The following is a 27,174-nucleotide window of genomic DNA, read 5'->3' as shown; positions in this document are numbered from 1 at the left end:
GCACACACGGATGTGGCTTCTCCCCAGGGTGTCACCGCGTAGGTTTCACGCTGACTCCAGCGCAGCTGCCCTTGCCGGGCCTCAGCGGGGCGTGGCCGGGCAGCAGGGGCGTGGCTGGGAACTGGGGGCGTGGCTGGGCCGTGGGGGCGGGCCCTTCGTGCAAGCAGCCGCCGACGTGGGGCGGGGGCGGGGCCGGGCGTGCGGGCGGTTGGGCGAGGGCGGGGCCGGCGGCGGCGGGTAACGGAGGGGGCGGGGCTAGCGCAGGGGTGGGGTTGCCGTTGCGGGGCGGGGCGGCGCAGGCGCAGTGCGAGGCACTCAGCGGTTTTCCCTCCCCCAACGGCGCGCCAGCTGTGGCCGGCGCAGCGTAGTGCTCGGGCCGGGGGTCGCCTCCCGCCTCCCGCCTCCCGCCTCCCGCCGCCCGCGTCGCCCTCGCCGCCGTTGGGCCGCGCCGCGCCGCCATGTCGGGCCCCGGGCCGCGGGAGCCGCCGCCGGAGGCCGGCGCGGCAGGCGGCGAGGCGGGCGTCGAGGGCGCGGGCGGCGGGGACGCGGCGCTGGGCGAGCAGGGACTGAGCTTCACGACCACCGACCTGAGCCTGGTGGAGATGACGGAGGTGGAGTACACGCAGCTGCAGCACATCCTCTACTCGCACATGGAGGCGGCGGCTGACGGCGAGCTCGAGACGCGCCTCAACTCGGCGCTGCTGGCGGCGGCGGGCCCGGGCGCGGGCGCGGGCGCGGGCGGCTTCGCGGCGGGCGGTCTTGGGGGCGCGGCGCCCGTGTACCCCGTGCTGTGCCCGTCCGCGCTGGCGGCCGACGCGCCCTGCCTGGGCCACATCGACTTCCAGGAGCTGCGCATGATGCTGCTGAGCGAGGCGGGCGCGGCGGAGAAGACGCCGGGCGGCGGGGATGGGGCGAGGGCCCGGGCCGACGGCGCCGCCAAGGAGGGCGCGGGCGCGGCTGCGGCTGGACCCGAGGGCGCGCCCGAGGCCCGGGCCAAGCCGGCCGTGCGCGTCCGCCTGGAGGACCGCTTCAACAGCATCCCCGCCGAGCCGCCGCCCGCGCCGCGCGGCCCCGAGCCCCCCGAGCCGGGCGTGGCGCTCAACAAGTGCGTGCCCGGCGGCCGGGGGCTGGCAGGGCCCGGGTGGAGGCCAGGGCCGGGGCGGAGGCAAAGGGGGCCCTCGCTGTGCACTCCCCCAGCCTGCCCTCCCGGCGGCACAGGGCGCGGACCCCACCGGGTGTGGGGCCTCCCCGAAAGGCTGTGTGCGCTGTGCGGGCCCCGGGGAGCAGGTACTTCCTGGAACTAAACACCCCCCCCTCCTAGTGGCCCCGCCTGGAGAGTGGGACCGAGCGCGCAGAATTCCTGGGAACCATGTGCTCCGGGTGGCACTCTTAGATGTCAGGGAAGCCTGGGAAGGCCCTACGCGGGTTTGCAGGCTTTGAGCTCTAAAATGAGGCTCCAGCCTGCAGCCGCCCCCTTGGTGACCCTCAGGAATGGCTGTGGAAGGGGCTGAGTCCGCAGTTTTTTGCTCATCCCAACCTGTAGTTGCCCATCATGGTCAGACTGGAGGATGGCAGAAGTAAGATTGGTGTCAGGATGTGACGAGAGCAGGGAGGTGGCGCAGATTTGGGACATCCCCAACAGCGCGAGTTGATAACTGTTGTGTAGAGATTTCCAGGATGAGAGTTGAGTTGCTCTCTGGAAAAAGTGGCCAGAGCCGTGAGAGTGGGATGGTGGATGCTTGTCTGCCACGTATTCCTGACACTTCTGGGCTTTCTTTTGTCTTGGCAGTTTGGTAACTCTCATTCGACATCCATCTGAATTAATGAATGTTCCTCTTCATCAACAACAAAACAAATGTACAACATTAGTGAAAAATAAAACTGCTGCTACAACTACTGCTTTGCAGTTTACATACCCACTGTTTACTACAAATGCTTGCTCTACTAGTGGAAATTCTAATCTTTCACAGACACAGGTAGGGAACATGATTTGTGAAGCTTTGCTCTTTTGGATTAAATGGGTAAATTTTAACTTATTTTGGTTAGGTCCCAAGTACTTTTTTTCCCCTTGAGTGAGCTTAATAACCTTTTAAGCGGGGCGCCGAGGCTCACACCTGTAATCCCAGCACTTTGGGAGGCTGAGGTGAGTGGGTCATTTGAGGTCAGGAGTTCAAGAACAGCCTGGCCAGCATGGTGAAAACCTGTGCGAAAATTAACTGGGGGGTAGTGGCAGACACCTGTAATCCCAGCTACTCAGGAGGCTGAGGCAGGAGAATCGCTTGAGCCTGGGAGGTGGAGGTTGTGGTGAGCTGACATCCCGACACTGCACTCCAGTCTGGGCGACAGAGTGAGACCCTGTCTCAAAAAAAAAACAAAAAAACACCTGTGCAAATTGAGTATTTATGTGGTATGGGAATGTTTTAAAATCTTCAGTGCAACTAAAGTTCTCCAAATTATGTATTAGTAGCTTTGATGTTTGTTAAGTGCATTTTATTTGTGCAGTAAAGAGGACATTAAGTCACATATTGATAAAATTCCTGTTGCTTCATTTTTTTCCAGAGTTCTAGTAACTCATGTTCTGTCCTTGAAGCTGCCAAGCACCAGGATATTGGATTGCCTAGAGCATTTTCTTTCTGTTATCAGCAAGAAATTGAATCCACTAAACAGACATTAGGTAGTAGAAACAAAGCTTTGCCTGAGCAAGTTTGGATTAAAGTGGGAGGTAAGCGATGAAGCAGCAGGTAGTGGGACCTTTCTTGTGACCGAGCCCTGTGGCTGATGGTATTTTGGCCTTGGGCGGGGGGTAGGGGAGACAGATGGTTTGTACACATGGGAAACAGTCTTGGAGGTGTCCGTGTATCTCCGGATCCGTCCACCTGCTTCCCCGTGTTATCACTTTAAACATTATTCTGATTCACAAATATAATTAACCTTGATGTGGGAACATTGAGTTTGAGGGCTTTTTCATAACATTAAAGTGATAGACTTACATAAATTTTCCGTTATCTTCAAGTTACTGAAAGTACTTTATAGTTTTTTATTTTCCTTATTTTGTACTCCATGAGTGAGGCAGGCATCTAACATCTGCTGAAAGCCTTTGGATAGGTGGATGCTGATAGGAGGACCCTGGGCTGCCAGCGAGAGGCCGTAAGGTGATTCAGAAAGTTTGGAAATAAAGTCACTGCTGAAGGCACTGCTGTGCTCACCTGCCTAGCCCCTTCCTCCCTGGGAAACACCTGCATAGCCCCTTCCTCCCTGGGAAACTGATTTGTCAAGTGACCCGATGAAAAGAACACTCCTTACACTCAGCTTTCCAAGAGTTGGTGAAGACAGGACGGGGATGGAGAGCTACTGCCTTCTCCTGTGTCAGTCACTCCTTTTCCTCCTTGCAAAATTTTATGCCAAAGTGTATGTTCACGTTTGTAAGAGACAAAGATAAGTATTAAAGTAGCCTCTGTGCTGACTACTCAGGTTAAGGAATAAAATGTCACCAAAACAACTGAATGAAAGCTTCATCATCCTTCTGTAATGTGTGCTCTGTGTGGCGTACGCGTGCACAGGAGCACGCCTGCCAGTCACGTGCCTGCGGTTCTTTGATGGATACAGTTCCACATATGCACACGTGGCACAGCCTGTTAGGCAGCAGAAGAGCTCGGACGCTACTTACATAATGCTTTGGGGAGGAGAGCCACTTCTGAGGCGAGGGCATGCACTTAATGCTGCTTCAGTTTTGTTCTGAGCATTGCAGTAAAAATACTGTCATATTAAAATAATTGGGTTTTTTTCTTGTTCTTAGAATAATTGCATATAAAGAAAATATTTTTGGGAGGAAATATGTCCAAGTGGTTTTTTTTTTTTTTCGCATTCTGACCTTGAGAAAAAGTAAACAACTTCTTGTTTTCTGTATTCATAGGTAACACCTGTTGATTAAAGAGAGGGACTTTGGGCCGGGCATGGTGGCTCAAGCCTGTAATCCCAGTACTTCGGGAGGCCGAGGTGGGTGGATTACAAGATCAGGAGCTCGAGACCATCCTGCCTAACATGGTGAAACCCCGTCCCTGCTAAAAATACAAAAAAATTAGCCGGGCATGGTGGCGCATGCCTGTAGTCCCAGTTACTCAGGAAGCTGAGGCAGGAGAATGGTGTGAAAATAAAAAAAAAAAGAGGGACTTTGGATGAGGTCATATTGGTTGCATAGCACTTGGAGGACGTATTTAATTTGATGATTGATTCTTGTTCAGTTTCATTGTTTTGTTTTTGTTTTTGTTTTTTTTTTGAGATGGAGTCTCGCTCTGTTGCCCAGGCTGGAGTGCAGTGGCATGATCTCGGCTCACTGCAAGCTCCGCCTCCCGGGTTCATGCCATTCTCCTGCCTCAGCCTCCTGAGTATCTGGGACTAAAGGCGCCGCCACCATGCCCGGCTAATTTTTTTTTTTTTGTATTTTAGTAGAGATGGGGTTTCACCATGTTAGCCACGATGGTCTCGATCTCCTGACCTCGTGATCCGCCCGTCTCAGCCTCCCAAAGTGCTGGGATTACAGACATGAGCCACCGCGCCCGGCTGTTCAGTTTCGTTATATAAAATAGGCTTGGACTTCTCTTCCCTGCTGACACTGAGTAACTGCATTAGTACATCTCTTTATGGTTCGGTTCTCTGTGCTGCTTACCCAATAATGTTTATATCTTGGATTGAAAAGGCCAAAACTGTGTTCAGCATTAATTGAGATAAGAATAAAAAATTAAAAACCACTTTTTTCTTCTTTTGCAAAGAAGAAGCGCTATGCAAACAAGCACTGAAGAGGAATCGGAGTAGAATGCGTCAGTTGGACACAAATGTAGAGCGAAGAGCCCTTGGAGAGATTCAGAATGTGGGCGAAGGTGCCACTGCCACACAGGGCGCTTGGCAGTCCTCGGAGTCCTCACAGTCAAACCTGGGGGAGCAGGCCCAGAGTGGGCCCCAGGGAGGAAGGTCTCAGCGTAGGGAGAGGCATAACCGAATGGAAAGAGATAGAAGGTAATACGTGTGACTGCTTGTCAAGCTGGCTCATAAATGATTCCCTTAGTCATACTACATGGTTATCACAGATAAAATGATCCTTAGCCATTTCTGCGTTCAGAGGGAAGAAAGGAGGTAGGAGCATCGTTAACTTTCCCAGATGGATCAGGGATCCCCCAGACTGCGCCCAGGCTCACTGGCTCATTAGGAGGACTCCCGGGACTCAGCATGTAGTCACTCAGGCTGTGACTTACTATGGAGAAAGGATGCCAGGTGAGGTCAGCAAAGGTGCATGGGAAGAAGGCAGGAGATGAGGTGCAAGCTTCTAAGAGCGTGCCCTGTGGAGTCAGGCAGGATGCCCCTCATGCCCCAGTCATGTGGTCTGAAAACGTGGGTGAGGTGTTACCAACCAGGAAAGCTTGCTAGAGACCAGGGGCGCGTCACGTAGGCACGCCCTCCCTGCATGCAGCCGCAGTCCAGTCTCCCAGAAGGAAAACAGGTGATCAGTGTCAACCATATTGTTTGCACATTGTAGGTCCTGGGAGCCACTCTTAACTCAACAAATCTAGGTTCGCAGACTCCACTAAGGGCTAGCGCTGACTGCAGGCCTTTCTGAGGAGTGATCAGGCTGTTATGGTAACTGCTGCTTAACCAGCCAACTGAATTCTGCACGATTTCCTGGTTCTTTTAAGATTGCTGGGAAGAAGGAGGTTAAAATTGTTATTTAAGTGGTTTTGTCTGTAGATTTTATTTGTGGTATCCTTTGTAGAATTAAGAGGTGGTTAGTTTTTTTCTATTATAATTGGGTTTTCTTTTTTTTTTTTTTTTTTTTTTTTTTGGTGAGATGGAAATTTACTCTTGTTGCCCAGGCTGGAGTGCAATGGCACGATCTTGGCTCACTGCAACCTCCACCTCCCAGGTTCAAGTGATTCTCCTGCCTCAGCCTCCCTAGTAGCTGGGGTTACAGGCATGCGTCACCACGCCCGGCTAATTCTGTATTTTTAGTAGAGACGGAGTTTCTCCATGTTGGTCAGGTTGGTCTCAAACTCCTGACCTCAGATGGTCTGCGTGCCTCGGCCTCCCAAAGTGCTGGGATTACAGGAGTGAGCCCCCACGCCCAGCATGGCAATTTCTTTTAAAGGGATCTATTCAAACTAGCTAGGGCAGGGTGCAGTGGCTTATGGCTGTAATCTCAGTACTTTGGGAGACCGTGGTGGGAGGATTGCTTGAGCCCAGGGTTTGAAACCAGCCTGGGCAACATAGCAAGTCCCTGTCTCTAAAGAAAAACCAGCAATACTAGTGGTGGTGCACACCTGTCATCCCAGCTACTTGGGAGGCTGAGGTGTGGGAGGATCGCTTGAGCCCAGGAGTCAACGCTATAGTCAGCTGTGATCCTGCCACTGCACTCCAGCCTGGGCCACAAAGTGAGACCCATGTCCCAAAGAAAGAAAATAAAAAAGCTAGCTATATATCTTTTTATGATACTTACATACACATAGACTAACTGAGGGCCTTCCTCAGCCTACTGTGAATTATGAAGGGCATTTTGCTTGCTCTGACATTTATTTAATAGACATTCATTGAGTAGCTGCTATGTAGAAAGCCTTACACCGTATGTTGACAGTTTGGAAATTTGACTCTAGCTCTACTCCATAGACTTGTGGTTAGAGTTGAATGAGCTGATGCGTAAAGAGTGTTTGGCTCAATGCCTAGAAGTCCAAAAGCACCTAGTAAATGCCAGCTGCTGTTTTACCAGCAGAGTCTCTAATTAAAATTCTAAATACACGGTGTGAAGACGAGTAACAAAGGCCATATTGAATAAGTTGCTGAGTATCTGCTTGTTTAGGACTTTGCATGGTACTGAATGTAATATGTAAAAGTTTAAAAAATAGTCTAATAACAAGACTCCAATTGTTTATCTCTACAAAGACTGAGTTTCAGAATATTAACAGAGTGTTGGGCCGTGATCCTTTCAGAATCAGGGCCCCTTGGAGAATCTGAAAGCTGTGCGTGAGTTCCTGGTAGGGTTTTTAGCCCGTAAAGGGCAAGTAATATCAGTCTTGAATGAAAGAGGAATCTGCCCAATTTGGACCCCTCAGTGGTCCAGACGGAAGAAGGTGTCAGACAAAAAATGTTGCTTCCAATTTCAGGGGCTTTGGAACCATCCCTAATCCAGAGACTTGAACCTGGCCCATGAGAAGTAAATAAGGAAAGCTCCAGGGAGCGTGTGGGTCATGGGGCTGCCGAGGGCACCCAAGGATGCTCTGGCCTCCCAAAGGCAGTAGCTGCCTCTGTAGACAAGGCCATGGCAAAGCTGTGGGACTTCCTGTGGTGATGGGCATTTCCGTGGCACTCAGTGGCCAGGCTTCATGGCTCTGATTCCCTCAAGTACTACAGCGAGATGCTTCCTTTTACGTGTTTGTTTTGCTCCGGCCTCTCTCGGTGATGACTTTGGGTTTTGACTGTAGGCGCAGAATCCGCATTTGCTGTGATGAGTTGAATCTCTTAGTACCGTTCTGCAATGCCGAGACTGACAAGGCCACAACTCTGCAGTGGACCACAGCATTCCTGAAATATATCCAGGAAAGACACGGAGATTCTCTTAAAAAGGTTAGTGGTAGGCCAGGTAGATTTCCAGAATTTTATAAATTTTTCTTATCAATGTCCCTCTTTTTTCCTAAGGATAACTCAGACTATCCTTAGCTTCCTGGAATCTAACATCAGATACTAAGTCCATTATGAACAAAGCTCTGCTCATTAATGATATAACTTGTCATTTACTGAAGTGTTAGTCACAGCCTACGTGTGTTACACCGCAGTGTATAAATGACTGTGAAGAGTCAATTGTCAGATAGCAGATTGGGCCCCTGCTCTGTACGATATACTGTACTGGGGCTAACGGGTGTGTAGGACGTGATTTTTGCCCTCGGGAAAACTTGTGAAAGGGATAAAAGCAAGAATAGAAAAACAAAAACCGGCCAGGCACAGTGGTTCACGTCTGTAATCCCAGCACTTTGGGAGGCCGAAGTGGGAGGATCTCTTGAACCCAGGAGTTTGAGACCAGCCTGGGCAACATGGCAAGACCCCATCTCTACTAAAAATACAAAAATTAGCCTGATGTGGTAGCATACGCCTGTAGTCCCTGCTACTCGGTGGGGGGCTGAGGAGGGAGGATCGATTGAGCCAGGGAGGTGGAGGCTGCAGTGAGCTGAGATCATACCACTGCACTCCAGCCTGGGCAACAGGGCAAGACCCTGCCCCACCCCCACCCACCCTAAAAAAGAAAGAGAAACAAAAATGCAGGTACGTGACAAATAGTCTGATATGAACTTCAAATATGCCCAGCAGGTTAATAAGAAATATACTTCTGTGGACCGGGTGACTAAACCTCTGTGGACTGGGTGAATGTACTTCTGTGGACAGGGTGACTATACTTCTGCTGACTGGGTGACTATGCTTCTGTGGGCTGGGTGAATATACTTCTGTGGACCGGGTGAGTGTCTCTGTGGACTGGGTGAGTGTAGTTCTCTGGACCAGTTGACTATACTTCTGTGGACAGGGTGATTATACTTCTGTGGACTGGGTGACTGTGCTTCTGTGGACTGGGTGGCTATATTTCTGTGGACTGAGTGACTGTACTTCTGTGGACTGGGTGACTATATTTCTGTGGACTGAGTACTGTACTTCTGTGGACTGGGTGGCTATATTTCTGTGGACTGAGTGACTGTACTTCTGTGGACTGGGTGACTATATTTCTGTAGACTGAGTGACTATACTTCTGTGGACTGGGTGACTGTATTTCTGTGGACTGAGTGACTGTGCTTCTGTGGACTGGGTGACTATATTTCTGTGGACTGAGTGACTGTGCTTCTGTGGACTGGGTGGCTATATTTCTGTGGACTGAGTGACTGTGCTTCTGTGGACTGGGTGACTATATTTCTGTGGACTGAGTGACTATACTTCTGTGGACTGGGTGACTATATTTCTGTGGACTGGGTGGCTATATTTCTGTGGACTGGGTGACTATATTTCTGTGGACTGAGTGACTGTGCTTCTGTGGACTGGGTGACTATATTTCTGTGGACTGGGTGGCTATATTTCTGTGGACTGGGTGACTATATTTCTGTGGACTGAGTGACTGTGCTTCTGTGGACTGGGTGACTATATTTCTGTGGACTGAGTGACTGTGCTTCTGTGGACTGGGTGACTATATTTCTGTGGACTGAGTGACTATACTTCTGTGGACTGGGTGACTATATTTCTGTGGACTGAGTGACTGTACTTCTGTGGACTGGGTGACTAGGGAGGAACCGGCGTGTTAGCGCCAGCATATCCAGTCTCTCAGGACAGCCACCCTGCCGTGATCCTGTCTGCATGGTCATGGCAGTGGCCTGCAGGAAGCCATTGTGGTTGGCTGGAACTGGACGTGTGGTTTGAATGTGGGAGTTCGGTCAGCCCCTCAGTGGCCCAAAAGGAAGACGGTGTCAGTCACAGGGCTGGTTCTGGGCCCTGCCTTGGGGGGACCCGAGTTCCAGGGTTCTGGGCCCTGCCTTGGGGGGACCCGAGTTCCAGGGTTCTGGGCCCTGCCTTGGGGGGACCCGAGTTCCAGGTCCCGGCCTCAGCGTTGCAGTGGCCAGGGTGAGTGGCTGTTTGGCCCTCCAGGAGTGAGCAGACCTTAGTGAAATAGATCCACAGGGTCCTGACTTTGTACCTGGTCCAGGCTGTGGGGGAACTGCTGCTGTTGACCCAGGCAGGAGTCTGACTAGAGAACGAGCTAAGGTTGCTGCAACAAACAAGGACCCCTTTCAAGAAGGGCTCCCAGGCCTGGCGCAGTGACTCATGCTGTGATCCCAGCACTCTGGGAGGCTGAGGCAGGTGGATCATTTGAGGCCAGGAGTTCGAGACCAGCTTGGCCAACGTGATGAGACCCCATCTCTACTAAAAATACAAAAATTAGCTGGGCGTGGTGGCACGTGCCTGTAGTCCCAGCTACTCAGGAGGCTGAGGCAGGAGAATTGAACCCGGGAGGTGGAGGTTGCCGTGAGCCAAGATAGCGCCACTGCACTCCAGCCTGGGTGACAGAGCGAACTCCATCTCAAAAGAAGGGCTTCTGTGTCTTGTCGTGGTGGGGCTGGAGAGAGGCCCCCGCAGCTGGGCGGTGGTGAGTGAAGGCTCTTCCCTTCAGCACCAGGCAGAAGTTTGTCTTGTCTCTGTCCCTTTTCTATGTCCACATGACATTTACATCTTGTGAGTTGTATAATTTAGGTTCTTTATTTTCATTATGCATTTAATTGCATTCTATAGCGATACTATGTTAAATGTGTTCTAATTGGATCATTTTTGGTTATTTACAATGCAGTTACTCTTGAAGATTATTGTTAGAGGTAGACTGTTGATTTGTTTTGATAAAATAAAGCTTTTGTGTTTTAAAAATGCTTTAATGTTTTGGTTTTGTGTATCAGCAAATCATTATTGATCTAATTTACTCAAATAAGACAAAGGTATTTATAATTTTTGAAATTAAAAAATGTTAATTGTATGTACAGTCAGATTAAGTAGACCAGATATTTATGGATATATTTTACATACATTCTGTTTGCTGAATCTTTCTGAAATGTAATTACATTGAACCTGATTATTTCTGGGTCACATTATTAGACCCACCAAGAAATAGGCTGAGGTCAAGTCAATTCACAATTTTTTCGGGGAATTAGAACCTAAAAAGCCAAAACACATGGGTTCTTAATTATTTCCTTAGTGACTTCCCCCTTTTACTTGCGTGCGTATTTTTGTCCTTAAAGACATAACACATGAGAGTTTTAAGTGATTTATCTATATTATTTGGTATACATTTCACTCAGCAGGTCTTTTGCAGTGTGACCAGGCACTGCTGACGATGCTGGGGTACCCCAGGCAAGATAGAGGCATGTCTGGCATGGAGGGAGGCGGGGGACAAGTAAACGTGAAGACAGTGGGAGCAGGGCCTTGCGGATGGAGGATGCTGCTGTGAGCCAGCCTGACTGGGGGGCTGCTTTGGATTGGGTGGTTGAGGGAGGCGCCCAACCAAGGCCCAATGATGACAGGGAGCTGGCAGCCGGGACCTGGGAGCTGCAGGGTCTGAGGAGTGCCTCTCTGCTAGCCAGCGTTGCTGGGCAGGGCCCTGGGGCAGGCTGGGGCCTGGTGGACCGCAAGTCCTGAGGGTTGGGGGCCTTGGCAGTCTTTTGGCAGCGAGTGACATGACCTGACCCACGTCACCCCGCTGCTGGGGGCACCGGATGCTGGGAACTAGGAGTTGGACTGGGGTGAGAGTGGAAACCAGGAGTCTGCAGCAGCTGGGAGATGTGGCTGGCCTGGCAGTGGCTGCCAGGGGGCGGCGCTGGGCAGGAGGAAAGGCATGAGGCTTCTTGTGTTTGTGGTGGTACCAGTTGGGGGGTGTGATGGGAAAAAGGCGTCAGGATTTGGCTTCAGTGACTGGGTGGACGGGGCTGTTTACTGGGAGGGAAGACTCGGAGAAGCAGGATCTTGGCATCAGGTGGGGACATTGGGAGGCAGGGGATAGACAAGTATGGGGTGAGGGCAGGGCGGCGTCAACCATCAATGATTCACTTCCTGTTAGCTTTCTAGTGAACATAGGAAGTACAGTGATCATCTGTACACCTATCCTTCAATCTCTGCAATGAACATTTACCGTATTTACTTTGTACACACGCACAATTTCAAAGACAATTATAGACACGAACCTTCATCTCTAAATATTTCTACATAAATCTTTGAAAGACAGGCCTTCCATGGCACCCCAACACCACTATCATGCCTCATCAAGATGATGGCAAGTCGTTTTCATATCCTCTCATGCACAGACTGTGTTCAGATCTGTCCAAAATGTTCTTTTATTGCTACCATACCTGCCCAATTTTTTTCATTTTAATGTTTATTTTATTTTTTCGAGACAGTCTTGCTGTCTCCCAGACTGGAGTGCAGTAGCATGATTATGGCTCACTGCAGCCTCTGCCTCCTAGATTCAAGCAATCCTCCTGCCTCAGCCTCCTAAGTAGCTAGGACTACAGGTGTGTGCCATCATGCCCAGCTAATTTTATTTTTGTAGGGATGGGGTTTTGACATGTTTCACAGGCTGGTCTCATACTTCGGGGCCCAAGTGATCCTCCTGCCTCAGCCTCCCAAAGTGCTGGGATTACAAGCATGAGCCACCATGCCTGACCAATTTTTTAAATTTTTGTAGCAATAGGGTCTTGCTATGTTGCCCAGGCTGGCCTCCCAAAGTGCTGGGATTATAGGCATGAGCCACCACACCCAGCCAAAATGTTCTAAAAATGACTTTCTTAGCTGTTTTTTTCCCACAGTCCAGCCACCCACCCATGGATTATACACTGCATTTGATGACGGTTTTCAAGCTCTTTGAGCTGTAAGAATCCCACCCACAGTTATTAACTATGGCATTGAGGTTTTGAAGAGATCAGGCCAGTTATCTAGAGAGTGCCCCACATTCTGGGTTTAGATGGCTCTATTTACTTTTGGTAGTTTTAAATTTTGGTGTAATTTCAAAGTTACAGAAAAATCGCAAGAACGGTACAAAGAGCTCTTTGTAGGCCTGTCCAGGTTTGCTCCATTCTCCCTGCCAGTCCCAGTTTCTCTCCAGTATCTTTGGGATCCATTTGATAGTAAGTTGCAGACACCATGCTTCTTTATACTTAAGTACGTCCATGTTTTTTTTTTTTTTTTTTTTTTTTTTTTTTTTTTGAGACAGAGTCTTGCTCTGTTGCCCAGGCTGGAGTGTAGTGGTGCGATCTCAGCTCACTGCAACCTCTGCCTCCCAGGTTCAAGCAATTCTGCCTCAGCCTCTCGAGTAGCTAGGACTATAGGCGTGCGCCACCACCCCCGGCTAATTTTTGTATTTTTAGTAGAGATGAGGTTTCACCATGTTGGCCAGGCTGGTCTCAAACTCCTGACCTCAAGTGATCCCACCCACCTTAGCCTCCCAAAGTGCTGGGATTGCAGTTGAGTCACCATGCCCAGCTAATTTTTGTATTTAGTAGAGACGGGTTTTCATCATGTTGGCCAGGCTGGTCTCGAACTCCTGACCTCAGGTGATCTACCTGTCTCAGCCTCCCAAAGTGCTGGGATTACAGGCATGAACCACCACACTCGGCCAGTGTTTACTTTTTTTGTTTGAGATGGAGTCTCGCTCTTGTCACCCACTCTGGAGTGCAATGGCGTGATGTCGGCTCACTGCAACCTCCGCCTCCTGGGTTCAAGTGATTCTCCTGCCTCAGCCTCCCGAGTAGCTGGGATTACAAACGTGCGCTACCACACCCAGTTAATTTTTGTATTTTTAGTAGAGACAGGGTTTTGCCATGTTGGCAGGCTGATCTCGAACTCCTGACCTCGGGTGATCCACCTATCTCAGCCTCCCAAAGTGCTGGGATTACAGGCGTGAGCCACCACACCTGGCCAAGTTTTTAATTTTTTTTGTTTGAGATGGAGTCTCGCTCTTGCCACCCAGTCTGGAGTGCAATGGTGTGATCCTGGCTCACTGCAACCTCTGCTTCTTGGGTTCAAGCGATCCTCCTGCCTCAGCCTCCCGAGTAACTGGGATTACAAACGCGCGCCACCATGCCCTGCTAATTTTTGTATTTTTATTAGAGACAGGGTTTCGCCATGTTGACCAGGCTGGTCTCGAACTCCTGACTTCAGGTGATCCGCCCGCCTTGGCCTCCCAAAGTGCTGGGATTACAGGCTTAAGCCACCACGCCCGGCCCCCGTGTTTACTTTTTAATATCCATAACGATGAAAATGAGGACATTTAACCTTGGTGCAAGACTTACTCACATTTTGCCTGCTGTCGCGATAGTGCCCACTACAGCTTTTTCCGCAGTCGGGATGGCATCTGGGACGCTGGTTGTGTGTAGTTGTGAGACGCCCCTGCACACTGGGGGCCCTGAAGGCGCCGACCACACCTGGGGCCTCCCTTGTGGTGTCTGTCCCTCCCTTCTTCACACCAGCAGGTGGCTGAATCCCACTTCGTGTCTCCCTGCCGTCTGCATCAGGCCCTGGTGTCGCTGTCCCTCACATGCTGTCTGGCGTCAGGCCCTGCTGCAGACTCGGACTGGCCTGTCCCTTCTGTCCTCCTTTCCTGTGGACACACTGTGACTTCTCTCATGATCCTCCTGTGAGAACTCCCTGGACCTCGTGTCCTGTACTGGCAACCGCCCATTTCTCTGCTCTCCTTGGCTGCCCGGCGCTTGTCTGTACCTCTTGAGCTACTGCATCCTCGCTTGGATCCATTCCCAGCAGCCTGTGACCGTAGCCTCCCGTGCTGTTTAGTCACGCTACCATGCCCAGCTAATTTTTGTATTTTTAGTATAGACAGGGTTTTGCCATATTGACCAGGCTGGTCTCGAACTCCTGACCTCAGGTGATCCGCCCGCCTTGGCCTCCCACCGTGCTGGGATCGCCAGCGTGAGCCACCACGCCCGGCCCACATTCAGATTTTCATTCTGTTTTTGAACATGCCACTGGAGGGCCTCTCAGCTGCAGAGCAAGCCTTTGTCGCTTGTTCGTGGCAGAATGAGCCGAACGCTGTGTTGTGACCTGTTTTAAAAATAAAGCATGTTGAAAAAGAATAGCCATTGTCTTTGACCTAATGAGTTTATGCCTCCTTACCTCTGGCCACCTGAGCTCCTTGGTCCACTGTAACCCTCTGGCCCGGGCTGTGCTGCAGTCTTTCTGGGGCTCAGTCATTCACTTTTTTGGTTTTTCGTGTGGGGTCAGTGGTAGTGCTTTCTCCGTCATAATTTGCTTTTATCTTTATTATCCAAAAACCTTATTTCTCTTATTTCCTTCTTTAAGTTTAATTTTATTCTGGCATCTTGGGTTGAAAGTTTATTTCGTCTATCTTGTTTTCTAATCAATGCATTATAGTAAATTTGTCCTGGTGTGCTTTTGAAACATTTCACAGGTTAGGACGCAATGCTTTCATTGTTTCTCAGTTCTAAGTAGCTTGTAATTTTTCTTTTCTTTTTTCTTTTTTTTTTTTTTTTTTGAGACAGAGTTTTGCTCTTGTTGCCCAGGATGCCGTGCAATGGCGCGATCTTGGCTCACTGCAGCCTCTGCCTCCCGGATTCAAGCAATTCTCCTGCTTCAGCCTCCCGAGTAGCTGGGATTATAGGCGTATGCCACCACGCCCAGCTAATTTTGTATTTTTATTAGAGACGGGGTTTCTCTATGTTGGTGAGGCTGTTCTCAAACTCCTGACCTCAGGTGATCCACCCGCCTCGGCCTCCCAAAGGCCCGGCAGCTTTCTTCCTGTTAATAACTTCCTGGTATATTTTCCTGACATGTAGTTAGAACTATTTCTTTTTTCCTACCAAGAATTTTTTTTTTTTTTTTTTTTTGTTGAGACAGAGTCTCGCTCTGCCGCCCAGGCTGGAGTGCAGTGGCCGGATCTCAGCTCACTGCAAGCTCCGCCTCCCGGGTTCACGCCATTCTCCTGCCTCAGCCTCCCGAGTAGCTGGGACTATAGGCGCCCGCCACCTCGCCCGGCTAGTTTTTTGTATTTTTTTAAAGTAGAGACGGGGTTTCACCATGTCAGCCAGGATGGTCTCGATCTCCTGACCTCGTGATCCGCCCGTCTCGGCCTCCCAAAGTGCTGGGATTACAGGCTTGAGCCACCGCGCCCGGCCCCAAGAATTTTTTTTTATTGTTGGTATTATTCTTTTTCTTATTTTTTTTTCTCTTTCTCTCTCTTTTTTTTTTTTTTAGCGAGGGGCTCTCATTCTGTCACCCAGGCTGGAGTGCGGTGCAACCACAGCTTATTGCAGCCTTGTCTTCTCGGGCTCAGGTGATCCTCCTGCCTCAGCCTCCCGAGTAGCTAGGACTATAGGCACCCATCACCACCACGCCTGTCTTATTGTTATTCTTCTCATATTCACAAATCTAATATGAGTATCTACTTTGTTATGTTATCATCTCAATATGTTTTGATGCTATAAAAATTCCTTTAAAACTTGACTATTTCACATATGTTCTGTTGCAAATAGATGCTGACTGAGAGTGCAATGACATCAGTACCATGTCTTTGGCCTGGGCTCGGTTGAGGGGGACTAAAGGGATCTGTTCCTCTCTTTCACAGCTGCCCCAACTCCCAGGAGACGGGTTGTGGGCGGGCCCTGTAAGGGTCCAGATGGAACCACAGCTTAACCCTGCCTGTGCCCGACTGTCCACAGTGAAGGCAGACGCTGGGGCTAGCCTCATCACTGTGTGAAAATAGCTGAGAAGATCTCGCCAGTGCCTGGTTATGTCTGAGAATGATTATTTTCTTCTTCCTTTCTTTTTTTTTGAAACTATCTTCTTTTAAATTTAGATGGATAATTAAGAATGATTCCAATTTAAGGTTCTAAGCACAAAATCCAGATACGTCATGTTACGGACTTGCTTCCTGCAGATGAAATCAGCAGAGTTGATGGAAAGAATCCACGACACTCCTACAGAACAGCGGATCACAAATGGTTGTCTCCATGAAGCCAGAAGCTTTGCGTTTGAAATTTCTATCTGGGCTCATTTCCAGCTGTTCAGGATTCGGATTCCTGAAGGCTTCTTCAGGCCGGGCGCGGTGGCTCACGCCTGTAATCCCAGCACTTTGGGAGGCCGAGGCGGGCGGATCACAAGGTCAGGAGATCGAGACCACGGTGAAACCCCATCTCTACTAAAAATACAAAAAATTAGCCAGGCGCGGTGGCGGGCGCCTGTAGTCCCAGCTACTCAGGAGGCTGAGGCAGGAGAATGGCGTAAACCCAGGAGGCGGAGCTTGCAGTGAGCCGAGATCGCGCCACTGCACTCCAGCCTGGGCGACAGAGCGAGACTCCGTCTCAAAAAAACAAAAAAAAAAAACTGAAGGCTTCTTCAGCACTTAATTCTTTGTTGACTGAAGGGGCTGGGACCGTTTCTCCACACGCAGACTGATCTTTGTCATAAGTCACTTTTGTAAGGAGAGAGCAGGTAGGACACATTGCCACGCCTTCCCCATTCTCCAGATCTTCTTTGGTGATGGCGAAGTTATCTCCACATGGGCAGGGACAGAAATACGTCTCCGAGTCCTCGTCATATTGGAAGTCCTCGATTTCCACCTCGTCGCGAAACACTGCCACGGTCAGCGGGGGTCGCTGAAGGGATGACGCCCTGGCAGTCTGAGACCATCTCCGAGGGTCCAACTTTGGTGGAGCCGGCCTGGGCTCTGACTTTCATTTAATTATCCTAAAAGGTGCATTCTATCTTACCAAATATAGGCAATTTTTTTTTTTTTTTTTTTTTTTTTGAGATGGAGTCTTGTTCTGTGGCCCAGGTTAGAGTGCAGTGGCGCGATCTCGGCTCACTGCCAGCTCCACCTCCCGGGTTCACGCCATTCTCCTGCCTCAGCCTCCCGAGTAGCTGGGACTACAGGCACCGCCACCTCGCCCAGCTAGTTTTTTGTATTTTTAGTAGAGACGGGGTTTCACCGTGTTAGCCGGGATGGTCTCGATCTCTTGACCTCGTGATCCACCTGCCTCGGCCTCCCAAAGTGCTGGGATTACAGGTGTGAGCCACCGCACCCTGCCAATGTTTTTCGTATGTAGGCTTTAGGTATCAGAATGTAGGAAATTATCAAAATGTGGGGTCATCTTAAATTGCATCCTAAAACCTTTTAAAATTTGGGAAGAAGCCAGGTGTGGTAGCTTACACCTGTAATCCCAGCACTTTGGGAGGCCGAGGTGGGTGGATCACCTGAGGTCAGGAGTTCGAGACGAGCCTGGCCAACATGTTAGAACCCCGTCTCTACTAAAAATACAAAAATTAGCCGGGCATGGTGGCAAATGCCTGTAATCCCAGCTACTCAGGAGGCTGAGGTGGGAGAATCACTTGAACCCAGGAGGCAAAGGTTGCAGTGAGCTGAGATTGTGCCATTGCACCCCAGTCTGGGTGACAAGAGCGAGACTCCATCTCAAAAAAAAAAAAAAAAATTGGGAAGAAATGGGTATATTTATATGCAGGTGTAGATTCTGAGTGTACGCAGTAGTTGGAAATGGCAGCTTGCTTGGTTGGGAAGTTGCTTAAAAGTGGATAGGTGGAATGTTACAGCCACTCCAGATGATTTGGAAGTTAAATCCTTGGCAGCATGGCTCTTACGTCCTCTGGACTTGAATTCAGTACAAACTTACCATAACTCAGCAGCAAAGAGACTACACAGGCTGGGCACCGTGGCTCCTGCCTGTAATCCCAGCACTTTGGGAGGCTGAGGTGGGTGGATCACCTGAGGTCAGGAGTTCGAGACCAGACTGGCCAACATGGTGAAACCCTGTCTCTACTAAAAATACAAAAATTAGCCGGGCGTGGTGGCGGGCGCCTGTAATCCCAGCTACTCAGGAGGCTGAGGCAGGAGAATTACTTGAACCAGGGGAGGCGGAGGTTGTGGTGAGCCGAGATCATGGCATTGCACTCTAACCTGGGTATATCTCAAAAAAAAAAGAAGAAACAAAGAAATATTTTAAAAGCCGGACGTGGTAACATGCACCTGTAGTCCCAGCTACTCAGGAGGCTGAGCCTGCAGTGAGCCTTGGTTGTGCCACTGCATTCCAGCCTGAGAGACAGAGCAAGACCCTGTCCAAAATAAAGACAACTCAAAAATGGGCAAAGCACTTGAATAGACATTTCTCCAGAGAAGATACACAGATGGCCAATAAGCCCGTGAAAGATGCGCCAAGCTGTTAGTCGTTAGGGAAATACAAATCAAGACCCAATGAAATACTACTTCACACATATTAGTATGGCTATTAAAAAAAAAAAAACAAAACAGAAAATAACAAGTGTTGGCAAGGATGTGGGGAAATCGGAATCCCCGTGCGTTGCCGATGGGGGTGTGAATGGTGCCACCGCTGTGGAAAACGGTATGACAGCTCCTCAGAAGGTAAACATAGAATCACCAGAGAAGCATAAACCCCAAAAAGGTGAAACAGGGACCCAAATGGATGCTTTTCTATGAATATTCATAGCAGCACCTTTCACAATGGCCAAAAGGCAGAAACAACTCAAGTGGGCTCCAACAGATGAATGAATAAACAGATGTTTACCCACAACAGAACCTTATTCAGCCATGACAAGGAATGACATTCTGACCCAGCCTCCCGCGTGGATGGCCCTTGAGGACATTATGCTGAGTGAAATAAGCCAGTCACAAGAGGGCAAACCCTGCAGAATTCCATCAACGAGGCACCTGGAGCCGTCAGATTCATAGAGACAGAAAGCGGAATGGTACGTGCCAGGGGCTGGGGGGCCGGAGCGGGTGTGGAGTCAGTGTTCAGTGGGTATGGAGTTGCTGTTTGCGGTGATGAAACGGTGGTGGTGGCGGCTGCACAGCACTGTGAATGGACTTCACACTGCTCCACTGTTCACTTACATGTGCTTAAAAGGCAAATTTTGTTCTGTTTTAATACCGCAATAAACAATATATAAACCTGGATTTAATCGTGTAGAATGCTATGTTTTAAAACAACGGAAATTTTCAAATGTGCACAAAAATGGGGAGAATGATGAACTCCCAGGTCCCTCTAACTCAGTTTGAGGCATCAGCTTGTTTCACCTATACCCTCGCCCTCCCACCCCCACTGAATTATTTTAAAACAATTCCAAACATCATTTCATTCATAAATATATCTTTAGAAAGAAAAGGCCTGTTTAAAAACAACCGCACTATCAGTCTGCTTCCCGAATGCCTTCATTCCTTAATACCCACCTCTGAGTCTCCTTCCCGAGTCTGAGCAGACTCTCCCGTGAGCCAACAAGTGTCTCTACAGTCAGCTCGTTTGAATCAGGGTCCAGACATCGCATTTGGTTGACAGTTTTTAAATATATCTTATCCCGTAATAGTTCCCCCTTCCTGTCTTCCTCACTGTTCATTTGTTGAAAGGGAATGATTTGCCCTGTAGATGTTTCCACATTCTGCACTTGGCGTACCTGTGGTGGTGGGCGCCTGTCATCGGGCCGTCACCTGTGCCTCTCTCTGTGTCTCAGTCTCTCCTTTGGGAGGTTGGGACTGACCCTGCCATCATCACTGGGGCCTTTTGTAAAAGACAGGTGGTGTGACAGGAGCAAGCCCACCCCACCCCCACCCTGCTGGCAGGGTCTCCCCAAGGACAGAGCCATCTCAGCAAGCAGCACCTCCACCGTGCTGGCCTCAGAACCCTCCATGTGTGGCAGTGCAGAGGGCAAGGGAGTCGCCCTGGGATGGGGGTAGATGCCCCTGATTTGTTAATGGTTGAAACTTTTTAAAAATTTAAAAATTTGTTTTTTTGAGACGCAGTTTCACTCTTGTTGCCCAGGCTGGAGGGCAATGGCGCGATCTCGGTTCACCGCAGCCTCCGCCTCCCGGGTTCAAGCGATTCTCCTGCCTCAGCCTCCCGAGTAGCTGGGATTACAGGCATGTGCCTCCACACCCGGCTAATTTTGTATTTTTAGTAGAGACGGGGTTTCTCCATGCTGGTCAGACTGGCCGCAAACTCCCAACCTCAGGTGATCTGCCTGCCTCAGCCTCCCAAAGTGCTGGGATTACAGGCATGAGCCACCGCGTCCGGCCTAATGGTTGAAACTTTTTAAAAATTTATTTTTTTGAGACAGAGTTTCACTCTTGTTGCCCAGGCTGGAGTGTAATGGCATGATCTCGGCTCACTGCAACCTCCAACTCCCAGGCTCAAGAGGTTCTCCTACCTCCACCTCCCAAGTAGCTGGGATGACAGGTGCTTGCCACCACGCCCAGCTAATTTTTATATTTTTAGTAGAGACAGGGTTTCACCATGTTGGTCAGTCTGGTCTTGAACCAACTCCTGACCTCAGGTGATCCACCCACCTCAGCCTCCCAAAGTGCTGGGATTACAGGCATGAGCCACTGCACCCAGCCTGAAACGTTTAATATATACACTGTACCTTCTCTCAAATGCTGGGTTTACAGATTTATAGCTAGAGCCTGTTAATGGTTGGAACATTCATGTCATGTATATTTTACCACAATAATACAATGTGGCCAGACATTCTGAGTATTGGAAAAACTAAATAAAAGTATACATACAGTATAACTGCTATTTGAAAAAAAATGCTCAAATCTGTTTATTACATAAACCCCATTGTGAGGTATGACCCAAGTTCGTGAATGACACCTTAAAACAGCGTATTTTAAAGTCATTTACATAGCTTTTAATTTCAACCTTTTGCACTTTGGAAGATAGCAGTTTTCATGTCTATTAATTCAGTACATTAACCATCACTTCTTAACTTTAGGAATTTGAGAGTGTATTTTGCGGTAAAACTGGCCGAAGGCTAAAGCTGACCAGACCAGACTCCTTGGTGGCCTGTCCTGCACAGCAGAGTCTACAGAGTAGCCCCTCGATGGAGATCAAGTGATTGGACTGAACAGGAATCCTTTGGGAGTGAACAGCCATTCCTTCGTGATCTATGCACATTTTCCGCAATCCTGGGACTGTGCTCAGATCGTCTGACTCGAAAAGGGCATGACTCAAGCTGACGGGACTCCAGTAGGGACTTTGAGAGCACGTTTTGTAAAAATATTTATCTAGAACCAAATACTTATCCATGAATGTCCTCTTAGACCATTTGGGGATGAAGCCATCTGAATAATTAGGAAGCATTTTTTCAATGCCCTGATTCCATCATGTTTTCTTAACATGATAAAAAATTAACATCCTTTTACTTTCTTTAATCTTAAAAAGTACACTGCTTTTTACTTATTGTATTTACATTTTAAATACGCCCCTTTAGCAATTGGAACAGGTTAAATTGTTAACTCAAAACAGTTTGGAAATTTTATTTCATTTGTTATGTCACACCCCCTTGTAATGATTCCGAGTCACGTGGTGGTGTACTGCAACATGCAGGACCATTTTAAACCTTTGTGCTAAACATTTTCCAGATACTTGCTTTAAAGCTACTTTTGTCCGCAAATGAAATACTGTCACAGTAGATGCTTAAATGCCCACATTTTCATATCGAGAGTCATTACTTTATGTGTAATAAACTGTGGTGTTTGGAATTGAGTTTTTAAATGAGTGGCTTTATTTATCACAACAGGTAATAGCAATAGACGTTAGTGCAATACAAAGTCACCCTCAATAAATACTGTTAATTGGAGATGCAAGTTTGTACACAAAACATCAGACTACACCTTTGTATGGGAGAGAATTTACTGTACATTAAATTCTTTATTTTTTGTTACTCTGTAGCCAGTCATTAATCTGAAGATTTAATACATCATTTTATTGGGATGAGATCACAGTCTCTACACAAATGCTATGTAAACAAGTTACTGAATATTTTTCATCTCATGGAATTGTACACAACATTTTATACAAACACCCTACCTTCTCTCAAATGCTGGGCTTACATGTTTATCAGCTAGGGCCTTTTGAGGTATGCGGTCAGGCGACAGGCCGATGAGGGTGCTCGCTGGCAGGGCCTGTGCGTCCAGTCGGCGGCCGAGGGGCAGCTGGGGCGCTCACTCTCCTGGACGTCGCCAGCCTGCCACACCCCTGCTCCTTCATGACCGCCCCACTGTGCTTCAGGCGTTCTTGTCACTTGCTTATTTCCTTATGTTGAATTTTATGAGCTTCTAGAGCCTGATTTTTCCCCAACCCCTCCTAACACGGCTCCTTGGCAGGCTGAGGTGTCGCAGATCCCCGGTGTCCCCTGGGCGCCAATGGCACCTGGAAGCCCAGGATCTCCGGGAGGCCCAGGCTCGCCGGGAGCACCGTCCTGGCCATCCTTGCTGGTGCCGGGCACGCCTTGGGGTCCTTGGGACAGAGCAGAAGGGTGAGTTCAGCTGCAGCCAGGACTGGAAGCAGGGGTACTTGACGTCCAGCTGCGAGCAAGCCCTGCTCTTTCATCAGCCGTGGGGGGTCGGGGAGGCCGAGGGAACAGGGCACACAAAGGCTCTCCGGGGGGCTGGCTGTTGGGAGTGCCCCGAGAAGGCCAGGCGTGGCTAGCCCCAGGCAAGGGTGCAGAGCCGTCCTGAGGACACCCGCACTCTGACTTACTCGGGTTTGGTGGGGGCTGTGTGAGTGAGGAGTGGATTTGTAGTGGGCAGGGGGCCCGGGGTGGCTTTGGTGAGTGATGACAGTGGAACCATGGGGGAAGGCCTGGGTGTGAGGGAAGAGGGAGTCAACTGCCTAAGTCGGGGTGTCAGAGCCATTCACTGAGATGAGGTGACAAAGTCCAGAATGGTGTGGTCATGGCACAGCTGGGAGGCTGCTGTCCACCAGCAAGCGCAACACAGATGCTGTTCAAAGCCACACAGGTGGAGAGATGCGGCTGGGGGCCCAGGACACCTGCGCATTGGGACACCAGGTAGAGGCAGAGCTAGGTCAGCAAAGGAGAAAGCCCAGGAGCGTGGGGCACCCAGAGAGCAGTGTGAGTGCATGGAGGGGAGGACAGGGCTCCAGGGCAACCAGGGAAAGGTGGGAGCGGGAGCCTTCTCACCTGGGCACACACATCCTTGGAGCCTAAGGCCTCCTGGTTTTGAGAAGGCACCAGGCTAAGGCAGGGGCAGGAAGGGGATGGCCTTTGCCAGGGATCCTGGCGCGCCTCCCTCCGTGACAAAGCATTTATTTTTGACATTAGAAATGGAAACATTCGCCGCGCGCGGTGGCTCAAGCCTGTAATCCCAGCACTTTGGGAGGCCGAGGCGGGCGGATCACAAGGTCAGGAGATCGAGACCACAGTGAAACCCCGTCTCTACTAAAAATACAAAAAAAAATTAGCCGGGCGCGGTGGCGGGCGCCTGTAGTCCTAGCTACTCAGGAGGCTGAGGCAGGAGAATGGCGTGAACCCAGGAGGCGGAGCTTGCAGTGAGCCGAGATCGCGCCACTGCACTCCAGCCTGGGCAACAGCGTGAGACTCCGTCTCAAAAAAAAAAAAAAAAAAAAAAATGGAAACATTCAATGGCTGCACAGGTCAATTAAGAGAAAATTCTGTCAGAATTTAACTGAAATAGATACTGAATAGCTTAAACAGAATCTAACCAAATCGACTTAGCTAAAATAGATCCAGGAGGATCTGCTTACTGATTAAACTTTTTTTTTTTTTTGAGACAGAGTCTCGCTCTGTCGCCAGGCTGGAGGGCAGTGGCACGATCTCGGCTCACTGCAACCTGCAACCTCCGCCTCCTGGGTTCAAGCGATTCTCCTGTCTCAGCCTTCCAAGTATCTGGGATTACAGGCGCCGCCACCATGCCTGGCTCATTTTTGTATTTTTAATAGAGATGGGGTTCCACTATGTTGGCCAGGCTGGTCTCAAACTTCTGACCTGAGGTTATCCGCCTGCCTCAGCCTCCGAAAGTGCTGGGATTACAGGTGTGAGCCACCGCGCCAGCCCCGATTAAACTTTTATGTATTACAGTGGTTACTGAGACAATTCCTAATCTTGCCTCTGAGATTGCTTTGCCAAGAGAAGAGGAAAAGAGACCCATTCGTAACCCAAGCACACCCCACATAAAGCTACAAGATGGCAGAAGAAATGCCACCCAGTGAGGCCGTGCTGGCCGTGCACTCGTACCTTGGGGCCCCTGGTCTCCGTCAGGCCCGTCCAGCCCTGCTCCTGCCACGCCTTTGTCTCCTCTGTCACCCTGGCTTCCTGTCACGAGGTGTGGACACGGACACATGGTTAGAGTATCTGTTGCAGCCACAGCACAGCGGTGTCTGATCGACTTTTGTAATAAACAGGGTTCCCGCGTTTTACCGAAGTACAGACGTCACACACACAGGGCTTGACGGGGTCCGACAAGAGGGGCCCACCTGTACACAGTCTTGCGCCGCAGGACGGCTGCAGGTCAACGACCCGCCGTATAGGTGATGGTGGTCCCATAAGATTATCATACCCAATTTTCACCATACCTCTCCCGTGTTTGGATGTGTTTAACACAGATACCCACCACTGTGTTAGAACCGCCCACAGGACCCAGCACAGTAACAGGCTGTGCAGGTCTCCAGCCATAAGCCCCAGCTCTGGCACACGGCCCAGGGGTGAGGGAGGCCGGGCTTGCGCAAGTGAACTCAGATGTTCCTACAGCGAAACCGCCCAGTGGCACAGCCGTCAGAACATATGCCTGCTGCTGAGCCCTGCATGGCTGAATGACCTCGCGGACCTCCGGCAGCCAATTTGAATGGGATTTTAGTTTTGTTCAAAATATTTATGCCTATTAAGCAGTTATTTATTAATATTTTATAATCCTATTTTAAATGATTTTCAACCCATGGGTCATCTAAGGGCATTTTCACGTCCCTCTAATTGCGTCATTCAAATCTTACATCTGTGTTTTGCTGGGTGAGGAGAGGGGTGTGTTACCATCTATTTTTTTTTTTTTTTTGAGGCAGGATCTCTCTCTGTTGCCCAGGCTGGAGTGCAGTGTTGTGATCATAGCTCACTGCAGCCTCAACCTCCTGGACTCAAGGGATCCTCCTACCTCAGCCTCCTGAGTAGCTGGGATTACAGGCATGCCACCATGCCCGGCTAATTTTATAGAGATTGGGTCTCACTGTATTGCCTCAGCTGGTCTTGAACTTCTGGCCTCAAGACATCCTCTCGCCTTGGCCTCCCAAAGTGCTGGGATTCCAGGCCGAGCCACCACGCCCAGCCGTGTCAACCCTGGCTTTGTGCGCCCGGAAGCCACGAGGCTGGATGCATACAGGTCGCTCTAGGATTTGCTCCCGGTAAAGTGAGCCTTTGTCAGCGCAGGGATCCCATAAGGCAGGCAGCATCACACAGCCGGTCTGTTTCGTCTGATGGTCATTGCAGCGGCACCAACTCTGTTTTGCTTGGTGTTTGTGTGTGTGTTTCAATCCTGCAATCCTGCTACCTTCTGAAATTGATGAGCACAGGTGCGATTGGCGGTGCCAACGTTGAGGCAGTCACTGCCCATCTGCACATCACGCACGGCCACGGGCGGGAGCGGTGCCCATGGCCTGGGAACTCGGGTGGGCCTCCCCAGCGGGGCAGCGGGCTTCAGTGGCCCCTGGTGCCCAGTGTGTCTGGCGTGACTGGCCCGACGCCGCAGGCTGACCTACTGTGCCCTGGGGCAGAAGGCGGTCCTGCTGGTGCTCCTTTTCCAGGGAGGGGGCTCGAGGCACAGCAGTAACAGAGGCTTCTGAGCGAGGACCTGCAGTGGGTCCAAGCGTGCATTTATATTCACATTCAGTTCCCATGGTCAGCTCTGGGCATCGTGCCAGCTTCACTGACCATGGCCCGAGGCACCAAGCACCTCTCCAGGGAGCGGCTCCTGCCGCAGACGTGCCCATCTTCACAGGGCACAAAAGTGCAGCCGTCCCAGAGGCCGGCCAGGACGGTCAGGACGGTCAGGACAGTCAGGCACACGGGTCAGTGTGGTCTCTGCTCACTAATTCCACCACACCACTCTCTGAGAATCGGTAATGGTCATTAATGTGCCTTTTGAATTTTCTTTTTTCTTTTGAGACGCAGTCTTGCTCTGTTGCCCAGGCTGGAGTGTAGTGGTGTGATCTCGGCTCACTGCAACCTCCACCTCCTGGGTTCAAGCGATTCTCCTGCCTCAGCCTCCTGAGTAGCTGGGATTACAGGCACGCGCCACCACGTCCAGCTAATTTTTGTATTTTTAGTAGAGATGCGGTTTCACCATATTGGTCAGGCTGGTCTCTAACTCCTGGCCTCAGGTGATCCACCCACCTCGGCCTCCCAAAGTGCTGGGATTACAGGCGTGAGCCACTGCACCTGGCCTGAATTTTATTTTCAAAGTCTTGAAGGAGTTCAGGTCCCTATCTGGAGAAAATCTTATGTGGTCTCTTTTTGAAGATTGCAGTCCCTCATGTGGCATAAGACTAGCCTAGATGGCCTGAGAAAGTCATAACTTAAAGAAGTTTCCAGGAAAACAGGAAGTTATTTGATAATTTGGACATATGGACAACAAAATGAATTTGACACTCAAGTGCTGAAAATCTTCAATCTCAGTATCTTTAAAATAAGTGAAATAATATCACTAACTATGGAACACGACCACCTTGCTAAATAGTTCAATTTCGTCTCAGAGATGAAGACAAACTCGCAGAGTTAAGTTTCCTTTAGAAACGTTTTTCTTAAGCTATTTTTGGGAAGCAGGAC

The 27,174-nt window shown here is 49.9% G+C and overlaps 2 protein-coding genes and 1 pseudogene across 8 annotated transcripts in view; 1 reads left to right on the top strand and 2 right to left on the bottom strand.

Moving 5' to 3' along the window:
• Window positions 1-313: 313 nt before the first annotated feature.
• TCFL5 (transcription factor like 5) lies at window positions 314-22,084 on the top strand. 7 transcript variants are annotated; one of them, XM_028828690.2, is made up of 6 exons: window positions 314-1,105; window positions 1,790-1,976; window positions 2,560-2,722; window positions 4,773-5,013; window positions 7,464-7,605; window positions 21,316-22,084. In XM_028828690.2, exons 1-6 carry the CDS (start codon window positions 459-461, stop codon window positions 21,436-21,438), a joined length of 1,503 nt encoding a protein of 500 aa, XP_028684523.1. In that variant the 5' UTR covers window positions 314-458; the 3' UTR covers window positions 21,439-22,084. The 7 variants fall into 7 exon arrangements, with proteins under 7 accessions (XP_028684523.1, XP_015004114.2, XP_028684524.1 ...); XM_015148628.3 differs by having other exon boundaries at window positions 4,770-5,013; XM_028828691.2 differs by lacking the exon at window positions 21,316-22,084 and adding an exon at window positions 16,376-16,902 and having other exon boundaries at window positions 4,770-5,013.
• On the bottom strand, window positions 16,881-20,021 carry LOC107000328 (Putative DPH3 homolog B; annotated as a pseudogene).
• Window positions 22,085-27,174, bottom strand: part of COL9A3 (collagen type IX alpha 3 chain) — a 28,035-nt gene continuing 22,945 nt past the window's right edge. Inside the window, exons 31-32 of the mRNA XM_015148630.3 lie at window positions 24,601-24,678; window positions 22,085-22,841 (exon numbers count right to left, since the gene is read on the bottom strand). Coding sequence (XP_015004116.3) covers window positions 22,651-22,841; window positions 24,601-24,678 — 269 coding nt within the window. The 3' untranslated portion in view covers window positions 22,085-22,650. The remainder of the gene's footprint in view (window positions 22,842-24,600; window positions 24,679-27,174) is intronic.

This window comes from Macaca mulatta, chromosome 10 (assembly GCF_049350105.2).
Source record: "Macaca mulatta isolate MMU2019108-1 chromosome 10, T2T-MMU8v2.0, whole genome shotgun sequence".
Taxonomy (NCBI): Eukaryota; Metazoa; Chordata; class Mammalia; order Primates; family Cercopithecidae; genus Macaca; species Macaca mulatta.
Note: the sequence above shows the minus strand (reverse complement) of the source record. Positions and strands in the feature narration are given on the sequence as shown.